Source organism: Peromyscus maniculatus, chromosome 9 (genome assembly GCF_049852395.1).
Source record: "Peromyscus maniculatus bairdii isolate BWxNUB_F1_BW_parent chromosome 9, HU_Pman_BW_mat_3.1, whole genome shotgun sequence".
In the NCBI taxonomy this organism is placed as follows: Eukaryota; Metazoa; Chordata; class Mammalia; order Rodentia; family Cricetidae; genus Peromyscus; species Peromyscus maniculatus.
In genome coordinates, this window is record NC_134860.1 from 117,408,766 (window position 1) to 117,433,871 (window position 25,106).

Below are 25,106 nucleotides of genomic sequence, written 5' to 3' on the forward strand. Positions count from 1 at the left end.
CCCCAGACCTTCTTTCCTCCCCTATCCTAACCTACTCGCCCAGCAGAGGAGCTGCATAAATATCTCTTTGGTCTAGGTCAGACATGATGACCTAGAAAACCTCGAAGGTCATTGGAATCTGATGGCTCCTTTCCTATTTAGAAGCCCTGTGTTCCGGCTGTATTCTACATCTGATTTTTAAAGTTCTTTTAGCTCTCTAACCATGGAGAAAATAACTTTGTTGTCAATATAATAATGAATAAGTTGCATTTTCATGGGGATAAAATGACCAGTTCAGAGAATGTTTTTTATAAAGTTTATTATTGTATCAACACATTCATTAGGTTTTAAAATATCTAGCCCAGTTATTTTCTCAAATATTTATATTTACTGATAATTAAGCACACACATAATCCAAGAATAACTTTAACTGTTTCTACAGACATTATCTTCATTGTTAGTATAAAGGATAAAGATATCCAAAGAGAGTCTTTCCTGGAGAACTCTCCCTGGAAACCAAAGCAGCGTTAGATTTGACATACCTACTGAATATAGGATATCTGAAAGCGTTTATATTTCATCAACATGTCTCCTCTTTCCCAAGGACATGTTGACAATTGCCAATAAAACTTAATGTGATTTATAAATTCAACAGTTGTTAAGATACAGAGAAGACATAGTCCCGAGGAAAATCTCGGTGTGGTTCATCAGGGGCTAGACACCTCCATTTTTGAGTCAGACTCTCTCATTGTGCTGGGACTCACCAAGTCAGCTAGGCTGGCTGGCCAGCAGCCCCAGGACCTGCCTGTTTCTGCCGCCCCGGGCTGGGATTCCAAGTGCATGCCACTGCACCTCACTTCCATGTGCAGGTTCTGGGGACCAAACTCAAGCCTTCACACTTGCACAGCAGGCACTTGACTGACTGAGACATCCCCCCAGCTCTCTTTCAGTTACTTCTTCCATCTAAAGAACTAGCCAGTACTGAGAGGAAAACTCAGAGCACTAATGTCAAAGAAAATTGAAAGGAAGTTGTAAATATCTGAGATGTAACAATATTGAGAAAGGCACAGTGGTACTTTTGGATAATTTAGGATTTCATTGAACACAGGCCCCAAAGGCTGAAAGACAGGAAGCTAGGTACGAAAGGATACCCTTGGCTTTTGTTTCCTTCTAGTTTGCTTGGTGTCCCCATCCTCACATTAAAGCACTGGGAAGTCCAGGGCTGTTGTACAAACACTGGTTTTCATATGGAGCCAGTAAATTGGTGACAACAGAGATTCTCTGAGTTTCATAGTGTCTGATCCTATATATACTTTATTGACACTCATGTATCTCATCCTCTACCCAAACAAATATCTAAATAAACATATCAGAAAGATCTCCTAAGAGTCCAGCCCATAACAACCTAAATATACTGCAGTTACTTAGAGTTCTACTGAGGGGGAACTTCTTGGAAGTTATACATAAATTATCAGGAGGCACTGATTGATTGATTGATTGATTGATTGATCGATATTTGATGAGTGTGTGTATGTATGTGTGTGTGTGTGTGTGTGTGTGTGTGTGTGTGTGTGTGAATGATATGTTCCCACTTGTGTGGTAGGGGGAGAGGTGAATACATGACACAGTGTGCATGTGGAGCTCAAAGGACAACCTCACACATTGGTCCTCCTCTTCTATCTTGTTGGAAACAAGGTCTCTTTGAGGTTAGTCACAGTGTACAGTTGGCTAGCTGGCCCTTGAGCCTCTAGGAATTCTCCTGTCTCCATTTCCATCTCACCATAGGAGTCCTGGGACTACAGGTGCTCATTACCACACCCAACTTAAGTAGATGCTGAAAATTCTATTTCAGGTCCTCACATTTGCATGTCAAGAACTTTACCCACTGAGATATCTCCCTACCCTTGACTAAATGACACGACTCAAGGGTTGTTTGAGCAACTATCTTTCTTTGCTTGTTCAAGATCCCCACTGGCTTTGCAACTCACTATGGAGCAGAATGCCTGCTGAAAGTTATTGCTGACCACTACATATAACAGCAGGTTTCCGAAGGTGTTGAGGGCAGCTAATGGTCTAGAAACAATGTAAGCTTCATGAATGTGACTCTCAATGGAGCAGCTGATTGAAAGCAGGCGAGATTCGATACGAATGACCCTCAAGATGTGAAAGGGTAAAAAACATATATAGAACACTATGAGTAGCAGAATGGTCAGCCTTCGAGCCTTCTGCTTAAAGCAGCTGTGGGTCTGAGGCCCATGAGTCAGGGTGCTGATAATTGTTGTGTAGCAAAGTGTCACTATCACCAAGGGCAAGCAGAAAGTGGTGGCCGTCAAAATGAGATTGTACCATTTGATAGTAGTAAGGTCATCAGAACTCGTGAGGTCAAGACAAGCAGACCTATTGGTCCTGGTGGTTGATGTGATCAGAAAAGTCATTGGCATGACAGCTACCAAAGAAATGACCCATACCCCAGCACAAGCTACCACTGCCCATCGAGTTTTCTGAATAGAAAAACAGCTCATCGGGTGAATGATCACAACATAACGGAAGATGCTAAAGCAGGTGAGGAAGAGGATGCTGCTGTAGAGGTTAAAATGGAAGCCAAATCGGATGAACTTGCACATGAAATCTCCAAAGATCCAGTTTTCACCACTTGCATAATAATGGATGAGGAAAGGAAGGCTGGTCAGGTACAGCAGGTCTGTCAAGGCCAAGTTCAGCATGATGATGGTACTGCTCTTCCAGGGTCGCATCTTGAAAATGTAGATGGAAATGGCCACTGTGTTCCCTGGAAAGCCCACAAGAAAGATGATGCTGTAGACAGCAGGGAGGTACTGCATCTTGAATAAGATTTGCTGCTCATCAGTGCAGTTTCCCAAAGCAGCCACATAATCCAGGAAGTCAGAATCGTTGACTGGACTGTCCAGTGGCTCACTCATAGTTCCTTTCTTTCATCTTCCAAGAAAATGGAAGAGTACAGTCTGGCCACGGGAGTCCAATGAAAATAAACTAGCTGATGAAGGAGAACAAAGAACATTATTGAGAACAATGGCCACCTGGTGAGGACAGCTCTAATATCCTAAATCTGTCACTTCTTTCTTTCTCTTTAATATCTAAAGAGGGCTTGTGGAGAAGAGACTGAATTCCAGGGGAGTGACTATAAAAACACCCAAATAACAATATGGAAGCCAAATTCTCATGAGAATTAAAATAAAGGATTGAGACAAAAAGCCATGTGAAAAGTTTGTCCTGCTGCTGTTTAACAGATCACGGGGAGAGGGCGGGTCACCTTTGGTTTACAGAGGCGATAAAACCAGGAAAAGCTGTGCAACCTAAGCCTAGCTGCACATCCAATGACTTAGCTGGTTCCAAATCCTGCTTGTCTGATTTGGAAGCCATTCTCTTTCTATATTATCAATTGTTAGTTTGTTGATGTTTGCCAGAATTGCCTTAATTTACTTCAGAAAACTGAGAGTATGAATATCTAAAAAAAACAGCACTGCAATTTTTTTCATTTGTAGATTTGGGGCTGGAGAGAGAGTTCCATTGGTAAAGTGCTTTCCTTAAAGGCACAAGGACCTGAGTTCAATCCCCAGAGCCTGTGTAAAGAGCCCAGGCAATGTGGCACATGCTTATAACCTCAGCTTTGGAAAGCATAGAGGGAGATCTCTGGGGCTTGCAGGCCAGTCAGCCCAGCCTGCTCTGCAGCTCCAAGCCAAGAAGAGACCCTGTCTCAAAAAGACAAGGTTGATGGTGTCTGAAGCATGACACCCAAGATTAACCTCTAGCTTCCACATACGCAGGCACACAGGTGAATGAATGCACACAGATACACATACATCCCGCATGTACACACAAATAGACAAATGCAGAATTACAAAAAAAGTTGTCATGAATTGCAACACTGTGCGAGGAGGTAGATTCAAGGTCAAATTTTAGCTCTCCCAATCTATTTTAATTTCTTTTTTTAGCTTTATTTTTTAAATAATTTATTTAACTTTATTTTCTGTGCATTAATAGGAAGGTGTTAGATCTCCTGGAACTGAGGTTTCAGACAATTGAGAGCTGTCTTGTGGGTGCTGGGCATTAAACCCGGGTCCTCTGGAAGAGCAGCCAGTGCCCTTAACCACTGAGTCATCTCTCCAGCCCCTATTTTAATTTCTTTAGAGAAGTGTTTCTGTGTGTTCAGGGGTAGGATCAGCAGTGCTGTGCAGTAGTTAAAAGCTTGGACTCCAGACTCACATGGATGATGCCCACCTCAGTCTCTTCACAACTGTAAGCCCTAAGTAAGTTTCCTCAGCTCCTTAGGTCTGGGTAGGAGACCATTTTAACTCCATTCTTTTTTCTTTTCTTTTCTTTCTTTCTTTTTTTTTTTTTTTTTGGTTTTTAGAGACAGGGTTTCTCTGTGTAGCTTTGCACCCTTCCTGGAACTCACTCTGTAGACCAGGCTGGCCTTGAACTCACAGAGATCCGCCTGCCTCTGCCTCCCAAGTGCTGGGATTAAAGACGTGCACCACCACTGCCCGGCTTAACTCCATTCTTCTTGCTTCTGTCTCTCCTAAAAAAAGTTGAACAGCAAATTTAGTGCAGCCTTATGATTATGAAAAGAGGAATAAGTTATTATGAGCTTATTATTTGAATGTACATATTTTGAATGTAAAATATATCCACTTGAACATTTGTAGGGCACCTACTGTGCACTAATTAAGCAATTTTCCAGATCCAAAAGATGAATACACACAAATGTATTAACCACAAAGTCTGAAGCAGGACATGGACACAGAAAATATAACTTTACTCCAGGTAACAGAGCGTGTGTGTGTGTGTGTGTGTGTGTGTGTGTGTGTGTGTGTGTGTGTAAACACTCAATAAGATTAAATGGTTAACCAGTAAATCATTTGGTAGATCATAGTTCAAGGCTACTGAGATCACAAAGACACAGAAGGAGGAGACCACTACAGAAAGGTTACTGGTGTGGGGATATTTTACCTGAACCTAGCAAGAAGGAGGGTTTTTTCCAAATGAATGTCTTAGTTGGGGTTTCTATTTCTGGGACAAATCACCATGACCAAGGCAAATCCTAAGTGTGTTTAATTTGGGGCTTATGGTTTCAAAAGGTTAGAGTCCATGATGTCAGAGTAGAGGAACTATGGCAAGAAATCTAAGAGCTCACCTTTTGATCTACAAGTTGGAATAAGGGGTGAGGGGTTGAGGAACTTTTGTGCTAGCTGGGAATGACTTGTTTTGAGGCTTTTGAATCCCTCACCCAGTGGCACACCTCCTCCAACAGGCCCACATCTCCCAATTCTTCTCAAACAGTTCAACCAATTAAGGACTAATTTTCAAACATGAGTCTATAGGAGCCATTATCATTCAAACCACCACACTGAGAATGAAGGAATAATGGAAATGAGATGACATGGGCAAAGATACTGAGATACAACAGACTTCATGAGATACAGGATCCTTGTAGCTCAAAATGACTGTGTGCTAGCTGGTTGTTATGTCAACTAGACACATGCTAGAATCATCTGAGAGGAGGGAACCTCAACTGAGAAAATTCCTCCAAAGGTTGGGTTATAGGCAAACCTATAGGACATTTTTTAAATTAGTGAACTATAAGAGAGGACCCAGCTCATTGTGGGTGGTGACACCTGGGCTGGTGGTCCTGGAGTATATAAGAAAACAGGCTGAGCAAGCCATGGAGAGCAAGTCAGTAAGTAGCACTCTCCTCTGGCCTCTGCATAAGCTCTTGCCTGCAGGTTCCTGCCCAGTTTGAATTCCTACCTTGGCTACTCTCAATGGACTGTGATTAAGGATATATAAGCCAAACAACCCTGCTCCTCCCCAAGTTCCTTTTGGTCATGGTTGTTTTATCACCAAAAGGAAGCCCTAACTAAGACAGACTGCTATATTAGGGGACATTTAGATGATTCTGTATACATACATATATATATATATATATATATATATATATATATATATATATATATATATTTGTAAAGGACCTGAGTTGGATTCCCAGAACCCAGGTGGGCAGCTCATAACCACCTGTAACTCTAGTTCCAGAGGAATCCAACCACTCTGGCCTCAATAGGCAGTGCTACTAATATGCACATACCTGTGTGCTCACACATGCTCACACATGTGCTTGCACATTCATGCACATGCACATGAACACACAATTTCAAAAAATAAAATAAAATAAAATAAATCTTTTTTTAAAAAATGGCAGATGAGAAAAATTATTACAGTTACAGTGCTGACAGCACCAGTAACCAATACTTTGATGGTCTGTGATGGTCCTCATTTTACAGATGAGGAAAATGACACATAGAGAAGGCAGTGATGTGCCAAGGTCACAGCTAACTGATTGTAAACCAGGATCTACACTGAGACAGACTGGTTACAGGCCTCGACTTTCTCTCACAGTCAGCAGGCAAGAGGAAGGTCCACATAACAAAGATGAGACAGGTGTTACCCCAGAAGAGCTTGGGAATTGAAACATTGAAACTGTGTGACACAGAGCTGAATATAAATAACTGGGCTACCTGTTTCCCTAGGCTGAGTTTTAGCAGGATACCTGGCTCTGGGCAAAGTGGTAACTCAGTGTTTGCTGATGATGTCACTGTTATCTTACATTGAGTCGGCGTCATCAACCGTTTCTTCATAGTATTGTACAAACGTATTGAGACGGGCCCACTTAACAGAAGCAGGGATTAACAGAACCCTCCCTTGTCATATTGTCTCCATTACACCCTTACAGACCTCATTTAGCCCAAGGGAGAACAAAAAGCATTTTCAGGTTCATTACTTCCACTCTGTGTTCTGTTGAATAGACAATAGTCCAGGGGCAGGAGACATGCTTCTTCTGGTTGGGGCCAGGATGCAGGGCAGAGGCTGGCACCCCTGAGGCCTTGTACTGCTGTTGGAAAAGGAAGGCTTCTCCTGAGAAAGGAAACTCAACCTAAATGAAGAGGTACACACAGAGCCGGCACCTCCATTCTGGAATCAAATCCTACAGAAAAGCAAGGATGTTGGCCTTGCAGAAAGGTACTGTGGGAGATTTCCCCTGGTCAAACACCCTGTATGGGTCTGTGCACAATGAGCAGGAAGTTACCTAAACCAGAGAAAATGAGCCTCATTCCCTACAGGAGTTCTTGAGATGTCAAGAGACCACCAACCTGCTCAGGTTATTTCTGGAGCAAATATACAAAGATTGTTTTTGTAACACCCCAAATAATCTTCCAGGATACTTCATCCTCAATTGAATTTGGCTCAAAAGGAATGGGGAGAGGGAGGATGAGAAAGAGAGGAGGAAGAAGAAGAGAAGAGGTGGGGGGAGAAGGAAGGAGGGAAGAGAGAGGGGAGAGGAGAGGGGAGGGACTAGAGGGAGAATTCCAGTACAATTACTTAGTCTGTTAATTCTTTGAATGCAGAACACAAGTCACTTCATTTCTGCCTGAGAGGATGATACCCAGGGGGATTCAATAAGTATTTTTTTGAATATGTTAAAGAGTAATCAGTTATATCAGCAAAATATTTAAAGGCTGAAGAATGAGGGAGGCGGTGACTACTACTTAAAAAACAGATCTTGGTTCTTTAATAACTTAAAGTAAGGAACAAAATTACAACTTCTGTCTCTGCCAAATAACCCTCAGGTGATGTTATGAAGACATTTTAAACAGCAGTCACATCAGGAAAAGGCAAGTTGTAGGTAGTCACAACCACCTTCATGTTTTGCAAAACAACAGCTCGACTTGGCATTTGATGGAGTCTGATTAATTGTAAGAGAATGGGGTTGGCTGCAAAATTGAAACTCTTCCATAAAACCTCACCAAACTTATGACCTGAGTTTACAAAACATGTGTTACATTTACAACAGCACACAGAAGCCAGTCCAGGCAGTGAGCAGGCTAAGGAATTGCAGTTTCTTTCCCCCCCACGCCTAGGGTCCTGGACGTTCCACTGCCACATTCTGTCATCTGGTCATCTACACCCTGTTGGTTAAACTCACAGGATGTAGGAAAATAGCACAACAATGTCTCACTTATAGGGCCCGTCCTGTGCCAAAATGGTGATTCCCAAACGTGAGCAGGCTGCTGATCACCTGGAACTAACGGGCTCTTTATTACCAGGAAATAGTGATGCTGTGAGTGTCAGCCCTGCAAGTTACATCAAGTATGGCTGAGTGTGAGCGAGCGAATGAAAGAAAGCACAAATGCATGGCACAGTTTTAAGAAGAAAAATCATATTTTTAGTATCCCCCCGCCCCCTCTGAGATCAGGAAAAACTTCATTCTTTGAGGCTGGTTGAAGCATGTGTTTTAGGAAGACACATATTTAGGAATATATTTTAGGGGACCACTGTCTTCATGCCCCACTCCTGATCCCATAGATGGGGATTCTAGTCTGTAGTTAATGAAGGCAGTGTGGTGCCCACTGAGGAGCAGTGTTTACAGCTGTCCCTCCCTACACAGTATCTGTGTGCCTGTCGTGACATTACCTCTGACATGGTTTTCCTGGGGTATGAGCGAGCTCCTCCAGCGTCTCTTTCAGCTCCCCTTTCCTTCCCTCACCCTGAGCATCTCTGGTGCTGCTCTGATGTCAGGTTCACAGCTGACTCTCCTTTATGGCGATCTGCCTGTGGACCAGGCAGGTGACAATCTGAAAAAGTCAACTGTGCGCTTCTTCCAATAAGCCTTGGAAACTCTGCTGCTTAGGTCACTGTTGGTTACCAAAAAGAATACGCAGGACTACACACACACACGCACACACACACAAATGCATCGTGGTTTTCTCTTCTACACATTGGCAAACTGGTGAAAAGAACAATTTTAATCCCCGCCCCCATGAGAAACGTGTGACATGGAGGAGCTGTTGTTCTCCCTAAGCACAGAAGGAATCTCTCTTCTTAACCCTTGAGATGTTTCTACACTTTTCCTTCAGTGCCCACTTTCAAATCAAAACTTCCAACTCTAGAGGCTGTTAAAACTTGTCAAGTTGATGGAACCCAAACCTGATTTGATCGTTGAGAGACTCAAATTAAATATGTGGACATTTTCCTCAGCAAAAAAAAAATGTACTTATGTATACAATTTGAAGAGTAGGAGATATTCTCATGCTAGTTAGCTAAATTTACAGTGGAACAAGAGAGGGCAGCAGGACACTTAAGAGGGAAAAAGCTTCTTAGGAGTGGGGACATGGACAGTGGCATTGGTCAGACCTGACACCAAGTACAGAACCATACAGCACTGAGTTTGGAGTGTACCCTGAAGTCGAGTGATCAATGGGAATTAAAGATGACCATTTCCCCTGAATCCCAGAATTTCCACATTCCCTTGTACAAAGTAGCAGGTGTGATAGGTAGTGCTGAACTTCTCCAAGCTTCTCGGAGATAAATCTCTGACAGTCTTAGGTTTTTGGTTCCCCCTTACACGCCTCCCGTCCCCTGCCAGAATTGTGGATGCTCCAGCTGCCTTTAAGATGGTTCCTTTGAAAGAAAGAACGGGGCTCTGCTGCCCCTTGTGTGCAGACATAAGACCCCAGTTCAAAGCAGAGTGATGACCTGGTACTGTTTCTGGGTATACACCCTTCAAACATAAGAGTGGGGATTTGGAGAGATATTTATACACCTCTGTTCCCAGCAGCAATATTGACAACAGCCCGGAGGCTGAAGTGCCTACCCACACGTGATGGGCAAGCAGTACATGGCATATACATATGACAGTATGTGTTTTGGTCTTAAAACCCAAAGAACTGGCACATTACAACATGGATGAAAGTCAACTAGTCTTGAAACAGCAGATATTGCCTAGTTCTGCTGTCCCAAATCCCCTAGAGTTCACACACAGAGGTAGACTGTTAAGAGGTGGTTGCCTGTGACTGCGAGGGGGAAGGATAGGGGGTCATCAATGAATTAGTGGGAATGAATTTCAGTTTCACAAGATGAAAGGACCCTGGGGCTTTGTGGGAGTAATGACCACAATAAGGCCAAGGGTTGAGATTAAATTTTATGTTATATGCATTTTATCATAATTAAAGATGTTTTTGAAGCTCACTGAACAAAGGATATTGAAAATTAGAGCAGTCCAACATGCAAGCTCCTGTAAAAGCAATGCACCATGCCCCATTCTTGTTATACAGCTATTCTGGCTGCATCTGGGCCATTTGAATTGCTTTATCTAAACTGGTTTCATCAACAAGACAACCACTGTAAACTACTTGTCAAGAATTGTCAAGGATTTTTAAAAATCTTTTAGTTTATAAATATTACTTCTTACCATAACTCAAAATTCCCAAACTATCATATTGCTTTGCAGGGAAAAAGAATTAATCAATACAAATTGAAAGAGAAAAATAAGATTTCTATATCTTAAAAAAAAAAAAAAAAACAGCCTTTACAAAATCCTGTTACTCTTTTAGACTAGGTACAAAGCTTAAGATCTGTGGATCAACGTGAAGGATTTATGGGAGGGTAGACTCCAGTTCCTGTTTAAAATTGGTCTCTTGCCCTGATTTAGAGCGCACTCTCTTCTTAAAATGAACCCCCAGTGGTGCAGGATTCCTGCACTTACAGACACAGGTGTCACCTGTCATGTGCTGCAATTGCTCCTTTGAAGTAGGTCACAGGCTTATCTCCATGATGATCAATAGGCTCCAACCTCTCTAATTAGAGAGCAAGGGCACCACAGTGTCCTCTGTTCCCCAAACTCTGCAGAAAAGGCAAAGTTAAGTAACCTCCTCTCAAGGGTCATTAATTATCAATCTGGGCTTGGTATGGGAAGAACAGAGACTAATCCATGAGAAATAGTCTTAGCCTTTATTCAGTTTTGTAATGCGAAGGTGGCTGTGAGGGTAAGTGCAGGAATCCTGCACCACTGGGGCTTCATTTTAAAGAAGAGAGTGCGCTCTAAATCAGGGCAAGAGACCAATTTTAAAGACGAGCTGGAGTCCGCCCTCCCATAAACCCTTCACGTTCATCACGCGAACCCTTCTGCTTCTCTGTCCTCTGGTTGTTGCTACCCAACTTTTATGTGACCTTCAAACACATTTCCAGTGTTCCAGCTGTGCCTGACCATTCATGGTCTTGCTTTATGTTTTTGTAACCTTTGCTGTGTTTGATTAAGAAGAAATACTCTCAGGAGATGATTTTCATGATCTAAAGAAAAAGATTGGCATTTATTGATATCTTTTTGGTGGATGCTAAGTGAAAATGTACTAATTAAAAAATTAAGTTTTTTTTTTTAATCTACAGTACAGCATACCAGGGAATAAATTCACCTTTGTGACGGCTTCCAGATTTCTGTGGTATTCCTTTGATGAGGATAGAGACATTAGAAATCAATGGTTGGGCAAGTCATTCTCTGAATCAGTTACTTTTCATTTCCTGAGATAAAACACTATGACCAATGCACTTAGAGGAGGAAGAGTTTGTCTGGGGCTTACATTCCCGGAGAGTCTGTGATGGCAGCAAATGAAGCAGGAGGAAGGCAATGGCAGCTGAGAGTTCAGGGCCCATGTCAGGAGACACACTAGACGTGGCTAGAGGACGTGGAATCTTCAAGTCTACCCACTGGAACACAGTTCTTCTAACAGAACCATGCCTGGGACTTATGGGGCCCATCTCATCCAATCCACCACACTCTCCGAGGGTATTCCAGACTCCATGGATCTTAGACGACAGAATCTAGCAGGAGATTAATGATTTGTTTCTTAGGAAAGTAGGTGTGCTGTTGCTATGCATCGTGGGTCACTTCCTTTGGTTCTCTGTCAGCCCCATTTGCTGATATTTAAATGTTTCTGATCTGATGCATCTTTGTAGATAGTTCTTAACTATAGAGAAGGTGTTTCTACAAACAACTTAGAAAACACTGAGAGAGAACTCCATTAGATTATACATCCCTGAAGCAGGGAGAGAAGAGAAAAGGAAGGGGGCATTAAAAAAAGGATGTAGAAGACTGAAGTGTAGCAGTGGCCTCTGAGGACCTCTGTGCAGGAATACTTCTGCCACACACTGCCTGGTCCCAGCAGGCGTCTATAATCATGGAGGAAGATTCTGGAACCTGTCACGGCCCCCAAGCCCGAACCAAGTGCCTGTTCAGATGCTCACTTGAGGCAGAGCCTGTCTCCCTTGGGTCGTGTTTACATCAGCTTTGTTGTATCCTTGCTTTTTAAGGGCTGAAAATTCCTTAGGACTTTTCTCTTTTGCCCCTAGCATAGAAAAAAAAGTGTGGCAGACATGTGTAGGTATATAGAGAGAAGCAAGAAAACGGAGAGCTGGTCAGGGAATTGAGCCCTTGGCTTTTTCCAACACCGGTACTGTTTGGATAGTTCTTCCTTTCCATCCTGTCTTTTAGACTTGAAGTATATTATCTCCTTAAACTTTAAGGAATATGTTTTCCCAGAAACCCTTTTTCCTCTTCCAAATATTTAATTTACTTGGTTTCTGTGCCATAAAATACAACATTTATTTAGTTTTAAACTGTTTAACAATTTTAAAAAAACAAAAATAACGTTATGAACTTGAGTCTTGCCCATTCAGCAAGACTGAGAATGTCATTCATAGTTTCTTGCTTGTGTATTACAAAGCACCTCAGATCGACATGTCAGGAGTTGTACAGCATCACCCTCCATCTCCATGGGGTAGGCTGTTCATGCTTAAAAACCACCATCACAGCTGGGTTTGCTGGGCTGTTGATGTTCCTCATAGAAGCAGAGGCAGGGGGTCACTGGACTCTGGCCTGAGTATCCAGCCACTCCTCCTGGTCATTCTTATGTGATTTTGCTATAATTGCACATGGCTTCCAGGTCTCTGGGAGAAGGTAGGCTACTTAGGCTGGAGAGGTCCAAAGCATGTGGGAGGTCCATCTGTCCAGCTGTGGGGAAGCCATCCTAAGAGCTGGGTACAAACTTCCAGTGTGTCTGTTTTGTGGTGACCCATGCTCTGTAAGTAAATCCAATAAACTCATTGGTTCCCCAAGGGGAACTTTGGTTGAAATCAAACTTTATATTTTTTATTGAGATCTTAGGAGTGGGTAGACATTGCCTAGAGAGAAAATTTTTACAACAGCATGCAATAACAATCATCTTTTTTATTAGGAATAAGTAGAACTTAGACTCTTAATCTTTCTTTGTCTTTAACACAAAACTCTTCAGATATTAGCTATTGATTGACACCAAACTGCTTCCTCTGACCTATGCCCAATAAGTGAGCATCTGAAAAAGAATATACAGAAAGAAATTGGAAACCACTTAATATGTCTTAATTATATTTTTAAAAGATTACATTGTTAAATAAAAGAAATTTAGCTGGGTGTGGTGGCTCATACCTTTAATTCCTGCACTGAGGAGGCAGAGGCAGGTAGATCTCTGTGAGGTCAAGGCCAACCTGGTCTACAAAGTGAGTTCTGGGACAGCCAGGTCTATTACACAGAGAAGCCTTGCCTCAAAAAAACTCAAAATAAATATAAAATAAATTTTACAGAATAAAAGTTAAGCTGGATACTGGAGATCCAGGTCAGTAGTAGGAGAACTTGCCTGGGAAGTACTGGGCTCTTGGTTCAATTCAAGTATGAGAAGGAGTGGGGGAGAGAGGAAGGGAAGGAGAAGAAGGGGAAAAGCAAAGGAAGGAGGGGGGGAAGGGAGGAAGAAAGGAAAGAAGAAAAATTAAATTGATGCATTTGATTTAGGTGATTAAGAAACCATTAATGGCCTTGAAACCATTCAGTCACATGGTATAAGCCGAAGACAAGTTCTCAAGTCAGTTGAATGAAGGGTAAAATGGGAAGCTACAGCTTGATGGGAGAGATGAAATAAGTGAAGATATTGCTTTATGGCTGACATGTTTAAAAGGAAAAAGTTAGTCTATCCTTTCCTCGAGGAGAAGAAGCCTAAGCAGTGATATTCTATAGAAAGTGCAATCAAGCAGGCTAATGGAGGTGGTGGAGAGGGCTGGTTAACAGATGAAGGGTAGAAACAGTGAGCAGAGTAGTGTGACACCTGGAATCAGGAGCTTGTGTCCTAATCCTGACTCATATCTTTACGGGCTCCACGACATCCCTTTCTAACTCTCATAGTCACAGTGAAACACGAATGTTCTAGGACTACCTCAAATAAGTGAAGCTCCATAGCACGAAGATCACATTCATAATGCAAGACCGTCACCAGGTCAGGAGCAAACAGAAACTGGGGAGGGGTTGTCCTTCGAGACAGGAGAGGAAGATGAGGGAAGTTCTACAAGAACAGGGGAAAGGCCATTTCCATTCCAGGGATGCTGTTTCTCACAAATATCAATATTAGAATTAGCTGAGAAATTTTGGAAAATATCAAATGCTTAGATCCCTGCAGAAATCCATTTGTCAAAACCTTTGAAGGTGGGCATAGTCTAAATATTTGTTATCAGTCAGCCAACTATCACAATTGACAGGCCAAGTTGAAAAAAAAATGATCAAATGTACTACACATTGCAGATTTACACATTTTAAAGACTACTGAAGCCAAACATTGACAAATGTTAAAAGCATTATGTTGAGCACAAGAAGTCAGAAGCAAAGGAGCTCAGATAGTGTGATTCCATCTCAACTCTATCATGATGTGGGGGGAGGGGCGGGGTGCTCTTGGAAGTTAAAAATGAGCACACTGGTTGCTTCGGGAAAGGACAGAAGTTGACCAGAAGGGACAAAAGAAAACTTTCTAGGTTGATATAAATCTCCTATGGCTTGATTATGGTATGAATTACTCAGAAAAAAAAATACAGTTGTCAGTACTCATTGAACCAGGTGCTTAATATCTGTGTACTTACTGTGTATAATTATACCATGATTAAAAATTAATTATCTCCAAGGAAGACTTGAATTAATTGGTATGGGAAGTGGGTGATGTACTGGGATTTCTATAAGCCTTCCAGGTAGGTGTATAAAGGTTTAAGAACTACTAGACTAAATCATCAGCAAAGACTGAATGAGATAGAGAAAGGGAGCTTGCAAAAATTGATAAAGGTTTGGAAATAGAAAGTGAAATTAAATAGGTAGAACTTTGTCTCTTGGGGAGTAATTGTGGATTGTAGTTCTCAGAGAACACCATGGTGTTTGAAATAAAAGTCAATTCTTATGGCAGTCTGCAGACCCACAGAATAAAGTCTAGGGATTTGCATATCAACATTCTCTCTGTTTATTGCTGTACTCTAACATTATGAAACTTCCTGAGAAAAGGGCTCACCTGAGGATGAAACCCTAGCCTGTCAGTAGAGGGCAGGGGACCAATGGAGGGAGATTCACAGACTCTGAGGGCAACTGTAATTTTGAGCAAAGACAGGAGTTGGAAAATCAGGCACTCATGTGACAACCAGAAGACACAAGTGTCCACATTATACTGAGGAGAGGATGTTCAGCTGTAATGTGAAACAATCCAGCTTGAGAAATCAAGAGGAAGAAAAAGAAGGAACTCGGAGTCTGAGGTCAATGAATGGACTGATGTGTGCCTTTTGGGAAGTCACCAGTGCTTTTTAAAGATGATTACTTTGAAATGGACCAAAAATAGATGGGCAGATCAAAAGTTTTCATGAGAAAAGTTACCAAAATGTCACATGTTCAAGTAGAACTCAACATGCATTGGAGATGGACCTTGAGGAAGCTTTAGACAAATGACCGTGATTTTTAAGGAAGAAATTTCAGAGCCAGGTGTGGAGGTGTACACCTTTGATCCCAGCACTCAGCAGGCAGAGGCAGGTGGATCTCTGTCAGTTTGAGGTCAGCCTGGTCTACATAGTGTGTTCCAAGACAGCCAGAGCTATGTAGAGAGACTTTGTCTCAGATAGCTAGCTAGATAATTAGATAGATGATAGATAGATGATAGATAGATAGATAGATAGATAGATAGATAGATAGATAGATAGATAGATAGATAGATAGATAGATAGATGATAGATGGATGATAGATGGACAGACAGACAGATGGATAGGCAGACAGACAGACAAATAGTTAGACATATTTGGGTACAACATTGGTTTATGCAAAAACATGGACTCTTAAAATTAAGGAAATGTTTTCCTGAAATATTTCAAAAAAGTCCATTTAGGAGACGAATAGGGATAGGCAAGTTGTGAAAAATACAATGAAAGCTTGAAGAGAGACTATTTCTCTCTCACCTCATCCTGGCAGTAAGAACCAGACTGTCATGAATTCTTCTATAACACCTAGAGGGCACTAAGAGGCAGATTCCTCCACACTGATAGGATCCCATTTCTGGCAACAGCTTCACTGCAGCCTGGTGACTTGATTCACAGAAACTGTAACATCATCAATGTGGTCTTTGACTACACCAAGAGGCTGGTGGCCTATTCCTTAGCAGCAGGGAGACTTGGACCAGGCTGATGGATCTACTTACACAGGCCCTCAAGAGCCCCTGGAAGTGAATGAATGGAGAAGTGTAACAAGGCCGTCTCAAATGTGTTTAGCACCTCACTGTCCACCAGAGTGTGTATTGAGCATGTTCTTAACTCAAATATTTTATAAGCATTTCCAATGAGGAACAAGAATGTCCTAGGATATGAAGAAAGGAACTAAGATCTGCTGTTATCTTGAACTCGACTCTTCCATACTTACACTTTTATTCATAGACTTCCATTACTTACACTTAAAGTCATATAAATTATATGTTGTATTTTGGTTATCTGTTAAGTTTGTCATTTTCTGGTGTTCTAGTTAAGTTTTTCTGTTAATGGTTTTTTTTTTTAGATGTTTGAAAATATAACAGTCATTTTAGACATGAATGATCTGGGTTACTTAAATCTAGTTTAATGGAAAAGAAACAGATTTAAGAGTGAATGCTAAATCTGTCTCCTATATAGAAAGCTTGACAAACACTAGAATCTCAGTCTTCCTTTTGCCTCTGAGAACCCTTCTTTCCACCCATCTATACCCCAGACATTCACCATTGTTCATCTTCCTCCATATTCTTTCCTTTGCCAAAATACACATAAAGCAATCTGTGGCTTTTCTGAGCTCCAAACGATACCACTACCACAGCCCAGGATGGCAAAGGTGAATCAAAGAAAGCAATTCTAGCCACATTCTAGCTTCTGTAGCCCTATTTGTCCTGTCACCATAGCAACAGACCATCAAATACACTTCTTTTCTGTTTGAAGTTCAGAGCTTCTGATTCTCCAGTGTAGAATAATCAGTGTTTGTCGTATTTTCTACAGTAGCCAATGCCTACCACATGAACTTCACCTAACATTAAAATAAGAATTGTTGACAGAGATTCCACCTCTGTTTCTACTGAATTGGACTCTTTGGAGAACACAGCGTCAACACAGGCTGTTGAACTGCACTCCCAGGCCCCACAGCCAATCATTTTCTTTTTCAGTGACCACAGCATCACCAGGATCACCTTCATCACCCCTTTCTTTGTCTCGCTTCCACATTTGGATGAAAATGCCTTAGAAACATGCAGAACCTGCTCTGTGATTTCTTTTTGTTGTAGAATTTTCAGTCTCTTCCCTTTGACCTTTTGTATAGCTTTCATGATTAATTTTTTCCCAGGCCTGTGTTGACATAACAGGCCACTGTACCAACCTATTAACCTTTGAAAAAAATCAAAGTTGAAATCTGATTTGAGTAAGAAACCCAAAATAGTTTTCAGCTAGCCTGGAGTTTATGAACAATAAAGGGGACAAGTCCGTCTTCGTGATGGACAGGATTTAGATGTGGACAAGTAGATGTGAAAATGAGGAGACTGAACTGAGAAGTCATATAACTCAGAAGTAGAGATAACATTGTGTTCAATCTCCAAGCAGTTTGCCTGGGTGTTTTCTTGTAGAAAAAAATAAAATACACAAGTAATTTAATTACAGTAGCTATTTGTAGCTTTCTCTGACTTATCATACAGTTCTCCAGAGCCTACCTCTTTTCTGCTTTTTATACTGATATATGATTGTTAATTATAATCATTCAGCTGTTTATTGACCCTCCTTTCCTCATTGTATTGATTGGTATTTCATTAAATTGGAAAATTTTAGACATTAATTAATTTAATCGTAAATCGTGCTTTGATCCAAATTATGAGTTTAACTGAATCCAGACTTGTGTTAAATTCTCATGACTGTGTAGTGATAATTGAAGACCCAGTGTATGCTCCATTTGGCTAATCTACACTCTGAGAACACTGACTTACTGCCATTTCCAAAGGTGGTTTATTTCTGGCCACTGCAGACCTCCCTCACCCTTTCTTCCATGTCACACAGCGGACTGATGACCTGTGGTCTCAAAAGTCCTTCCAGCTTTGGTACCTGGGCTTTCAACCCTACTTTATTTTTAACTAAGGGCAGATGGGTCGCCAAATCTCCAAGTGTTATTCTTTGAAGAAGCAGATCTTTATTTGTTATTGTGTTATATACTTATTTGAAGATTACACTGACACTGTGTTCCCTCAGAGTGGCTTTCAAGCCTGGTTTTCTGTAGTCTCGGTGGTTATATCACCATGATTCTCACTCGGGAGGACTGCAGTGGGTGTGAGAGTGTGTGGAGGTGGAAAGGAGTGTGGCAAGAGCGTCAACCTGAAAACCAGCCTCCCAGACCAATTATGATGAAAGAGCAACTCCAGGGAGCCCTGGGTTTGTGATGTTAGACACCCTGGGCTTTCAGTCACTTTCCCTTCAAAAGAGCTGAGCTCTGGACAGAGTTCTTTCCTGACTTTAAACCTGGAGTTCACATGGTCTCTTTTCCACCATGGACTTGTGCACTTACTTAGGCCTTGAGCAAGGTCAGCTAAATGACTGCAAAATGAAAATGTGAGCTCTGAGATTAAAAAGGCCAAAAGTGTCCCCATAGAATTACAATATAAAGCTCCCCTTTCTTCACAATCTGTGTCAGCCCCTATCATTATGCGTCCCCCCATTTTAGTTTGTTTTTATGTCATTCTAAATTAAAGAAAAATTAACATTCTAAATTATTAACATTCAATTTACCATCCAGTTTTCTATTGTGCTGTGCTGTCTTCAAATGCAAATATGAGAGCATTTGCTTAATTTATGGAAAGTGTTCTCAAAATTATACAAGTCATGTTTTTTCCAGTGTGTGTGTGTGTGTGTGTGTGTGTGTGTGTGTGTGTGTGTGCCTCAGATATTGGTCCTCAGATCAGATACTGCACCTCTTTTGACAGAGAGTTTTCTCTTGGCCTAAAACTCACCAGTTAGGCTAGACTGCCATTCTAGAGAGTTCCAGGGATCCTCCTGCCTCTACCTCTCCGGTATTCAAGCATGCACCACACCTGGTCTTTTCTGGGTTCTGGGGATCTAACTCAGGTCCTTGTGCTTGTCAAGCAAGCGTTTAACCAATGTGGCTACCCTGTTCCCATCACAACAGTCTTATTCCAAGGCCTATGCATGAAGGTTTCTTTAGTTTTCACCAAAATAATGAAAAAGCTATGCAAAATTAGCTCAGATACTTTTTCTTTTCCATATTTGCATCCCCTACTAAAATTGTCGTTGGCTTATTGAAGGGTAAAGAAAATCGGGAAGCAACATGAGCTGTGGATTGCTCCGCTATTCCCTTTTCTTCTGACCACCATTACCATTGTAAATTAACGGCCCATCCTGTGAGGTAACACACAAGTAAGGCAGGGTAGAGTATGGATCCTGGCTCACAAAGATTTCTTCGGATGACATTAGCTTCTTTCTCTCTTCAAAGGAAGTGCTAGGTTACACAGAGAGCACAGCTTGTAGAGACTGTCAGTGTACTTTCTCAACGCATGTGTTTACCTAGGAACTGCACTCGGTCTCCTGGAACTCTGAAGCACTGTGGCATCAGAACTCTTGGATCACTGGGTGCAGTGAATGCTACTTGAGAACAGGGCTTCAGAGAAAGGGCTAGATATGCACACTGTATATACCTGCTCTCTCCACTCATGTTCCACTGTCCCACAGCATTTCACTTACAAACCTAAGATGGCATCGTCTAGAATTTCCAGACAACAGTAGCAGAACATTAAATCAAGTGAAGAAACCTTTTCATGGTAGTACTGTGGGCTCAAGTTGTACAACCAATAAATTAGCCCTGGGCTTGAGTTAAGAAATCATATGTTGGACCGACTCAGGTTCAATCTGAGTGGATCTATCGAAATTAAGCACATTTTCACAAATGTCAATTAGGTAAAGCATTTATGTCACCGTTTCTAAAGTTGTGGATCGTAGAAACATCAAAATTGGTTATCTTTGAGATTGTCTGGATGGCTGCTGTCACCTCTGGTACCCTGACTTACGTTACAGAATGACCACTGGCTTCCAGTACAAGTGTCTCTCTCAGAGCCTGGGCTCAACGTCTTCAACAACCCTCTCATTTTACAGTGAAAAGCTGACACACTATTGGCTACTTCACTGTGGCCAAAGCCTCACATGGTTGATGACTGTTTAGGGATATGGCAAACATACTTGTGCATAAAGGCGAACTTTATCTGTAATGGTTGGCTCTCCACTCAAAGAGAGTTAACATAGATAACTATGGCCTAAAATATAAAAGCATAACAACTGAGATCTTTGAAAGGTTCCACAGCTGGAGTGGGGTGAGTCTGTGACAAAGGGAGTTTTATAGCCCTTCCAATGCACTATGCATATACACACAGAGACAGGGTCTCACATGGCCCAGCCTGCCCTTGAACTCCTATGTATCAGTGACAGATATGAATTATTGATCCTTATTTCTCAATCCCTGGAGTTCTGAGGTTGCAGGTATGGACCATCAAGCCCAGCCTGTGATTCAGGACATTTAAAAAAATCTAAATGCCTCAAAACAAGGATGATACCATGACTTAACAAATAGCTGGTCGTCGGACATAGCTGGACAGTTACCAAAGACTGAGCACTTACTGAGTCATTCCATAGAAGGTCCTCATTGCATATCAATAGAAATAACCAGGAGTAATATGTGCAAGTTTCCCTAGCCACATCTTTCTCCCTGAGCATCCTGGACAGCTTGGGGCCACAAAAATCTCACCCCTTGAGACAGCCTGTCACACTTCTTAGAAGTACATGATAGTAGGTTCAAGGTAGAAGTCCTGGTGACCATCCTTCCCTGTTTGCCCTTGTCCCCAACTACTTGTGACTGCATGGAGAAACATAGACCAGTTTGGAACTGCTGTCCCTGGCAAGTCTCTCTCTCTCTCTCTCTCTCTCTCTCTCTCTCTCTCTCTCTCTCTCTCTCTCTCTCTCTGTGTGTGTGTGTGTGTGTGTGTGTGTGTGTGTGTGTGTACTATACTTTGCATGTGGCAGAATACCAGAGGCTCTATGCCTGAGGCAGGGTGAATTCAGTAGGCAGGGCCAAGTCTGTGACATGGTAGAAAGGTGTATCTGTGTTCTATCTCCTGATCTCACCGGGTAGAAACTTCCCAGACACCTTATATTCACTTGCCTAGTGTCTCATGGGATAAAGTGGGTCATGGATATTGAAGGGGATCCTACTAAAGAATAACTGAGTAACATGAGCAAGGCAGCCACTGAGTTGAACATAACGACTACCATACTGCTGAGTTTGGCTCTGTATTTTCCTAATGGGATGACCTTAGACAAGTCATTCAGTACTAAAAGTTACTATTTTCTTAAGGAAAATACTTCCTTTCTGCTAGAAGGACTGAACAAGTTTAACCACCATGTATACTTAACACAGCGTATGGACCATTGTAATTGTAACAGGAGGCACTGCCACCATGTGTGCACAGCAATGCCAGGCTGTGGAGAATCAAAGTATCCAAGATTCCACATCTACCTAAAATAATCTCACAACTTAGTTGTCCAGAAAGATCTAGTACCTTACCAAATTTTATTTCGTATCAATATAGCATATATCATTAATGACAAATACACTTTACACTGTGAAATCTGGTCTTCCCTTGTTCTTATCTTCCATGTCAGGTAATAAGGCACAAAGAGCTTGAATAATTTCACACTGGGAAAGAAAAGGACAGACCTAACCTATGGAACCCATCAAGACCAAGTCCAGCACTCAAACTTCCCCTTGACATCATGACCTTTCCTCTTGTCACTAAAAGTATGCTCCAGACAGTGACCATTAGATTTACTTCTGAAAAGATCCTCCCTGACTTCTGTCTGAGCATGTTCCCCTCAGAGCCGTATTCTAGCTGCAGGCTAAGGCACTGAAATTGCCCAAACATAAGAGCTATGCTTCACTAACATGCTCCCCTCTGCAAGTTCTCTGCCTCTTTTAGCTGTTTACAGTGCGTGGTTCTTTGTGATGGCTTTCATGTAACACTGAAGATAGGGTACTCTGACACCTACTGGAGATGACATCTCTAAGGAAGTCTCAAAACACGTGGTATAAACAGCAACAGTTCAGCTATTCTATTCAGGGCTGGTTCTGTCAACTCACAGTGTATTTAGTAGAATATCCCATAGGGATTCTGCTTTATCATGAACTCTTACTCAGGTCTTGGTCCATTGCATAGATCCTGCAAAGCAGAAACTGGTCTCGCACATGAAATAGAAGCAAGCAGCCAGGCCTGGAGCAGAGGATTGGATACAACAATAGGGAGTATTTGAACACCATAGTCACACAATTAAGAACAGATGACCTGGAACTGGAGGATGGCTAAGTGTTTAGAAGCACTTGCTCTCCCCTCAGAGGACCCAGGTTCAGGTCCCAGCACCCTATGCTGTTGCTGGGAATCCAACACTCTCTTCTAGCCTCTGAGGACACCAGCTACACATGTGGTGCACATACCTATTTGCAGGCCAATCATTCATACACATAAAATAAAATAAATAAGCCTTTTAAAAGGAAAGAAAAAATGTCAGCTGACCTAGTAAGAAGACTCTTCTGGAATAGGATGTGACGGAACATGATGTCTTTGGGTGACTTCTGCTAAAATGAGCACAATCTTGACATGAGTGCCCCATTTCAGACTCCTCTGATGACTATCTTTATCTCAGCGCAGTCACACTTCTGAATGACTCACTGAGGCAGTATCCAACAACCTGGACAGTAATGCTGAAACCCCATAAAGCTCCTGATATCAGAAAAGGAGACATTTTCTCCAAATGTCCTTATGAGGCTTGTTGTGAGTTTTCATTTACTGTTGAGATGCTGAAGACAGGACTGTTCAGTTGGGCTCTCAGAACGCTTTAATGGGCCCTGACCTGTGCAACTGCCCCTGGACTTGGACCATCACCATTCTCTTGCCTTCGGCCAAGTGCTTACTTAGAACTTAATATCACAGCAGGGTAACCAAACATCCATGCATTTTAGAGCACTCAGGTGACTCTCTAAAAGATATGGAGCAGATGGATGTTTGGCATCCACAGAGGTCAGCATAGGTCAGATATCTTTCTGGAGGATGGTGTAGATACCAGCTAGAGTGTGTGTGCTACAATTTGAGTATTTGTGTTCTTCAAAAATAAATCTGGACCAAAACAAGCCCTTTAAGGATCTAGCAATGAACCACGAATGTGATGCTGAATGACCAGAAGGCCAGCACTTGCATGAATCTCTAAACAAATTAAGATGCGAAGGGAGGGTGGCGAAAACACTCAGTAAGTAATTGCCGCACAAGAACAAGGATTTCAGTGTGATCCCCAGAACCCAAGATTTTTAAAAGCCAGGCAAGCAGTGATTGCTTGTAATCCCAGATCTTGGGAAGCAGCAAATGGCAGGTCCCTGTGGCTCTTGGCCCAGTTAGTCCAACCCAATCAGGGAGCCCAAGGTTCCAGCAAGAGACATTGTCTCAAAAAAAATAGAGGGAGCTCCTAAGGAGTAACAGCTGAAATTGACTCCTGACCTCTACACACTGGTGCATGCATGCATAGTCACACATATGTGAATTTACCCACATAAACATGCAAGGGGAGGGAGGGAGGAGAGAGAGAGAGAGAGAGAGAGAGAGAGAGAGAGAGAGAGAGAGAGAGAGAGAGAGAGAGAGAGAGAGAGAGGTGAAACATTCAATTAGGTAATCTCCTGTTATGGCCAGTGAGGATTTGTGGGACACACTAGCCTGTGTGTCTCTTCCCTATTCCCATTCTAATATTTGGCATTCACTAGCCATAGAAGGTGGGGTAGTTAATACAGGGAGTCCAGGGGCATCTTTGGGGATAAGACCAGCTAAAGCATCAGTAGAACTCATCAATTGCCTTGTAATTTGAACAGTACCTTGGCAGACTTCCGCCTTTTCACGTCGCTGCTCTTCTCCTTCTGATCAATTCTTGTGAATTCTGAGACTCACGTGCTAAAAGAGAGGTGGCAGCCCTGTGTCTCCACAGCCTCCTAAGACTGTTTCCTGGAGCAGTGTGACTCCAGTTTACTCTGGCTGTCTTCTAGAATGGGTCCTGGTTTATATTCAGTTTCTTATTTTCATTTTAAAACCTAGCCTGTTAACACAAATGGCATAAATTGCCCCTGGTGACCCTTAAGTTTGTGTGGCCAGAGAGCAATAAAAGTTTCCAGCACAGACAGGTTAGAGGCAGCAGAAAGCACCTGCTTACAGCCCCAGATCTGGTCCAGTGTTTTGGTATTGGTGCTGTTGATGCTCGTTAAGAGAACGCTGTGGTATAACATTCCTTTAATTGCATGTTCTGTTTCTCCCCCGCTCCTCACCGCCAAACTCCATGTGTTTCTAAGGATTCTGGAAAGATTAGGCATTTATGTTCACTTGGATTTCAGTTGGGGGATATTCAAAGTGGAGTCTTTCATTTGGGTGCAAAATGACCGTCAGTGCCTCAGCAAACTTCCTCTTTGCTTTCAACTCTGGAAACAGTAGATATATGAAGCAGCATTGTACTCTGTGCTGTCTTCTTGTGGGTGCAAGAGTCCTCAAACTATATGCACTTTCTTATTTATTTTCAAAACACTCCTGGGAGGCATCAGAGACTAACAGGACATTGCACACAGTGGAAAGCCCGGGGCCAAGGAAGCCCACCCAGTTGGTTGGGCAAGTGACATCAGTTATTTTATACTGGAGTGCCACACACTCCACTCAGCTTTTTATCTTGTCCTGGCCTCTGTCTCCCCTTCCTGTGGTCAGGTAGCCCTGTTAATGGTTCCCATTCTCATTTACCCTTTCTGGTATTTAATCAACTATGACACTGCCAACAATTTTTACCATGGCATTCTCTCCACCAAAAGATC

General features: G+C 42.1%; 1 protein-coding gene across 2 annotated transcripts; it reads right to left on the minus strand.

Annotated features, from left to right (window-relative positions):
* Nucleotides 1-296: 296 nt before the first annotated feature.
* Oxgr1 (oxoglutarate receptor 1) lies at nucleotides 297-24,304 on the minus strand. Of its 2 annotated transcripts, none has more exons than XM_076545568.1 (3): nucleotides 24,132-24,304; nucleotides 4,444-4,537; nucleotides 297-2,992 (listed from the first exon to the last, which is right to left on the minus strand). In XM_076545568.1, exon 3 carries the CDS (start codon nucleotides 2,916-2,918, stop codon nucleotides 1,902-1,904), a length of 1,017 nt encoding a protein of 338 aa, XP_076401683.1. In that variant the 5' UTR covers nucleotides 2,919-2,992; nucleotides 4,444-4,537; nucleotides 24,132-24,304; the 3' UTR covers nucleotides 297-1,901. The 2 variants fall into 2 exon arrangements, with proteins under 2 accessions (XP_076401683.1, XP_076401682.1); XM_076545567.1 differs by having other exon boundaries at nucleotides 4,415-4,537.
* Between the last annotated feature and the right edge of the window lie 802 nt (nucleotides 24,305-25,106).

What these genes read in the sequence shown, in the direction of transcription:
- Oxgr1 (XM_076545568.1), bottom strand. Translation starts at nt 2,918, where the DNA reads ATGAGTGAGCCACTGGACAGTCCAGTCAACGATTCTGACTTCCTGGAT.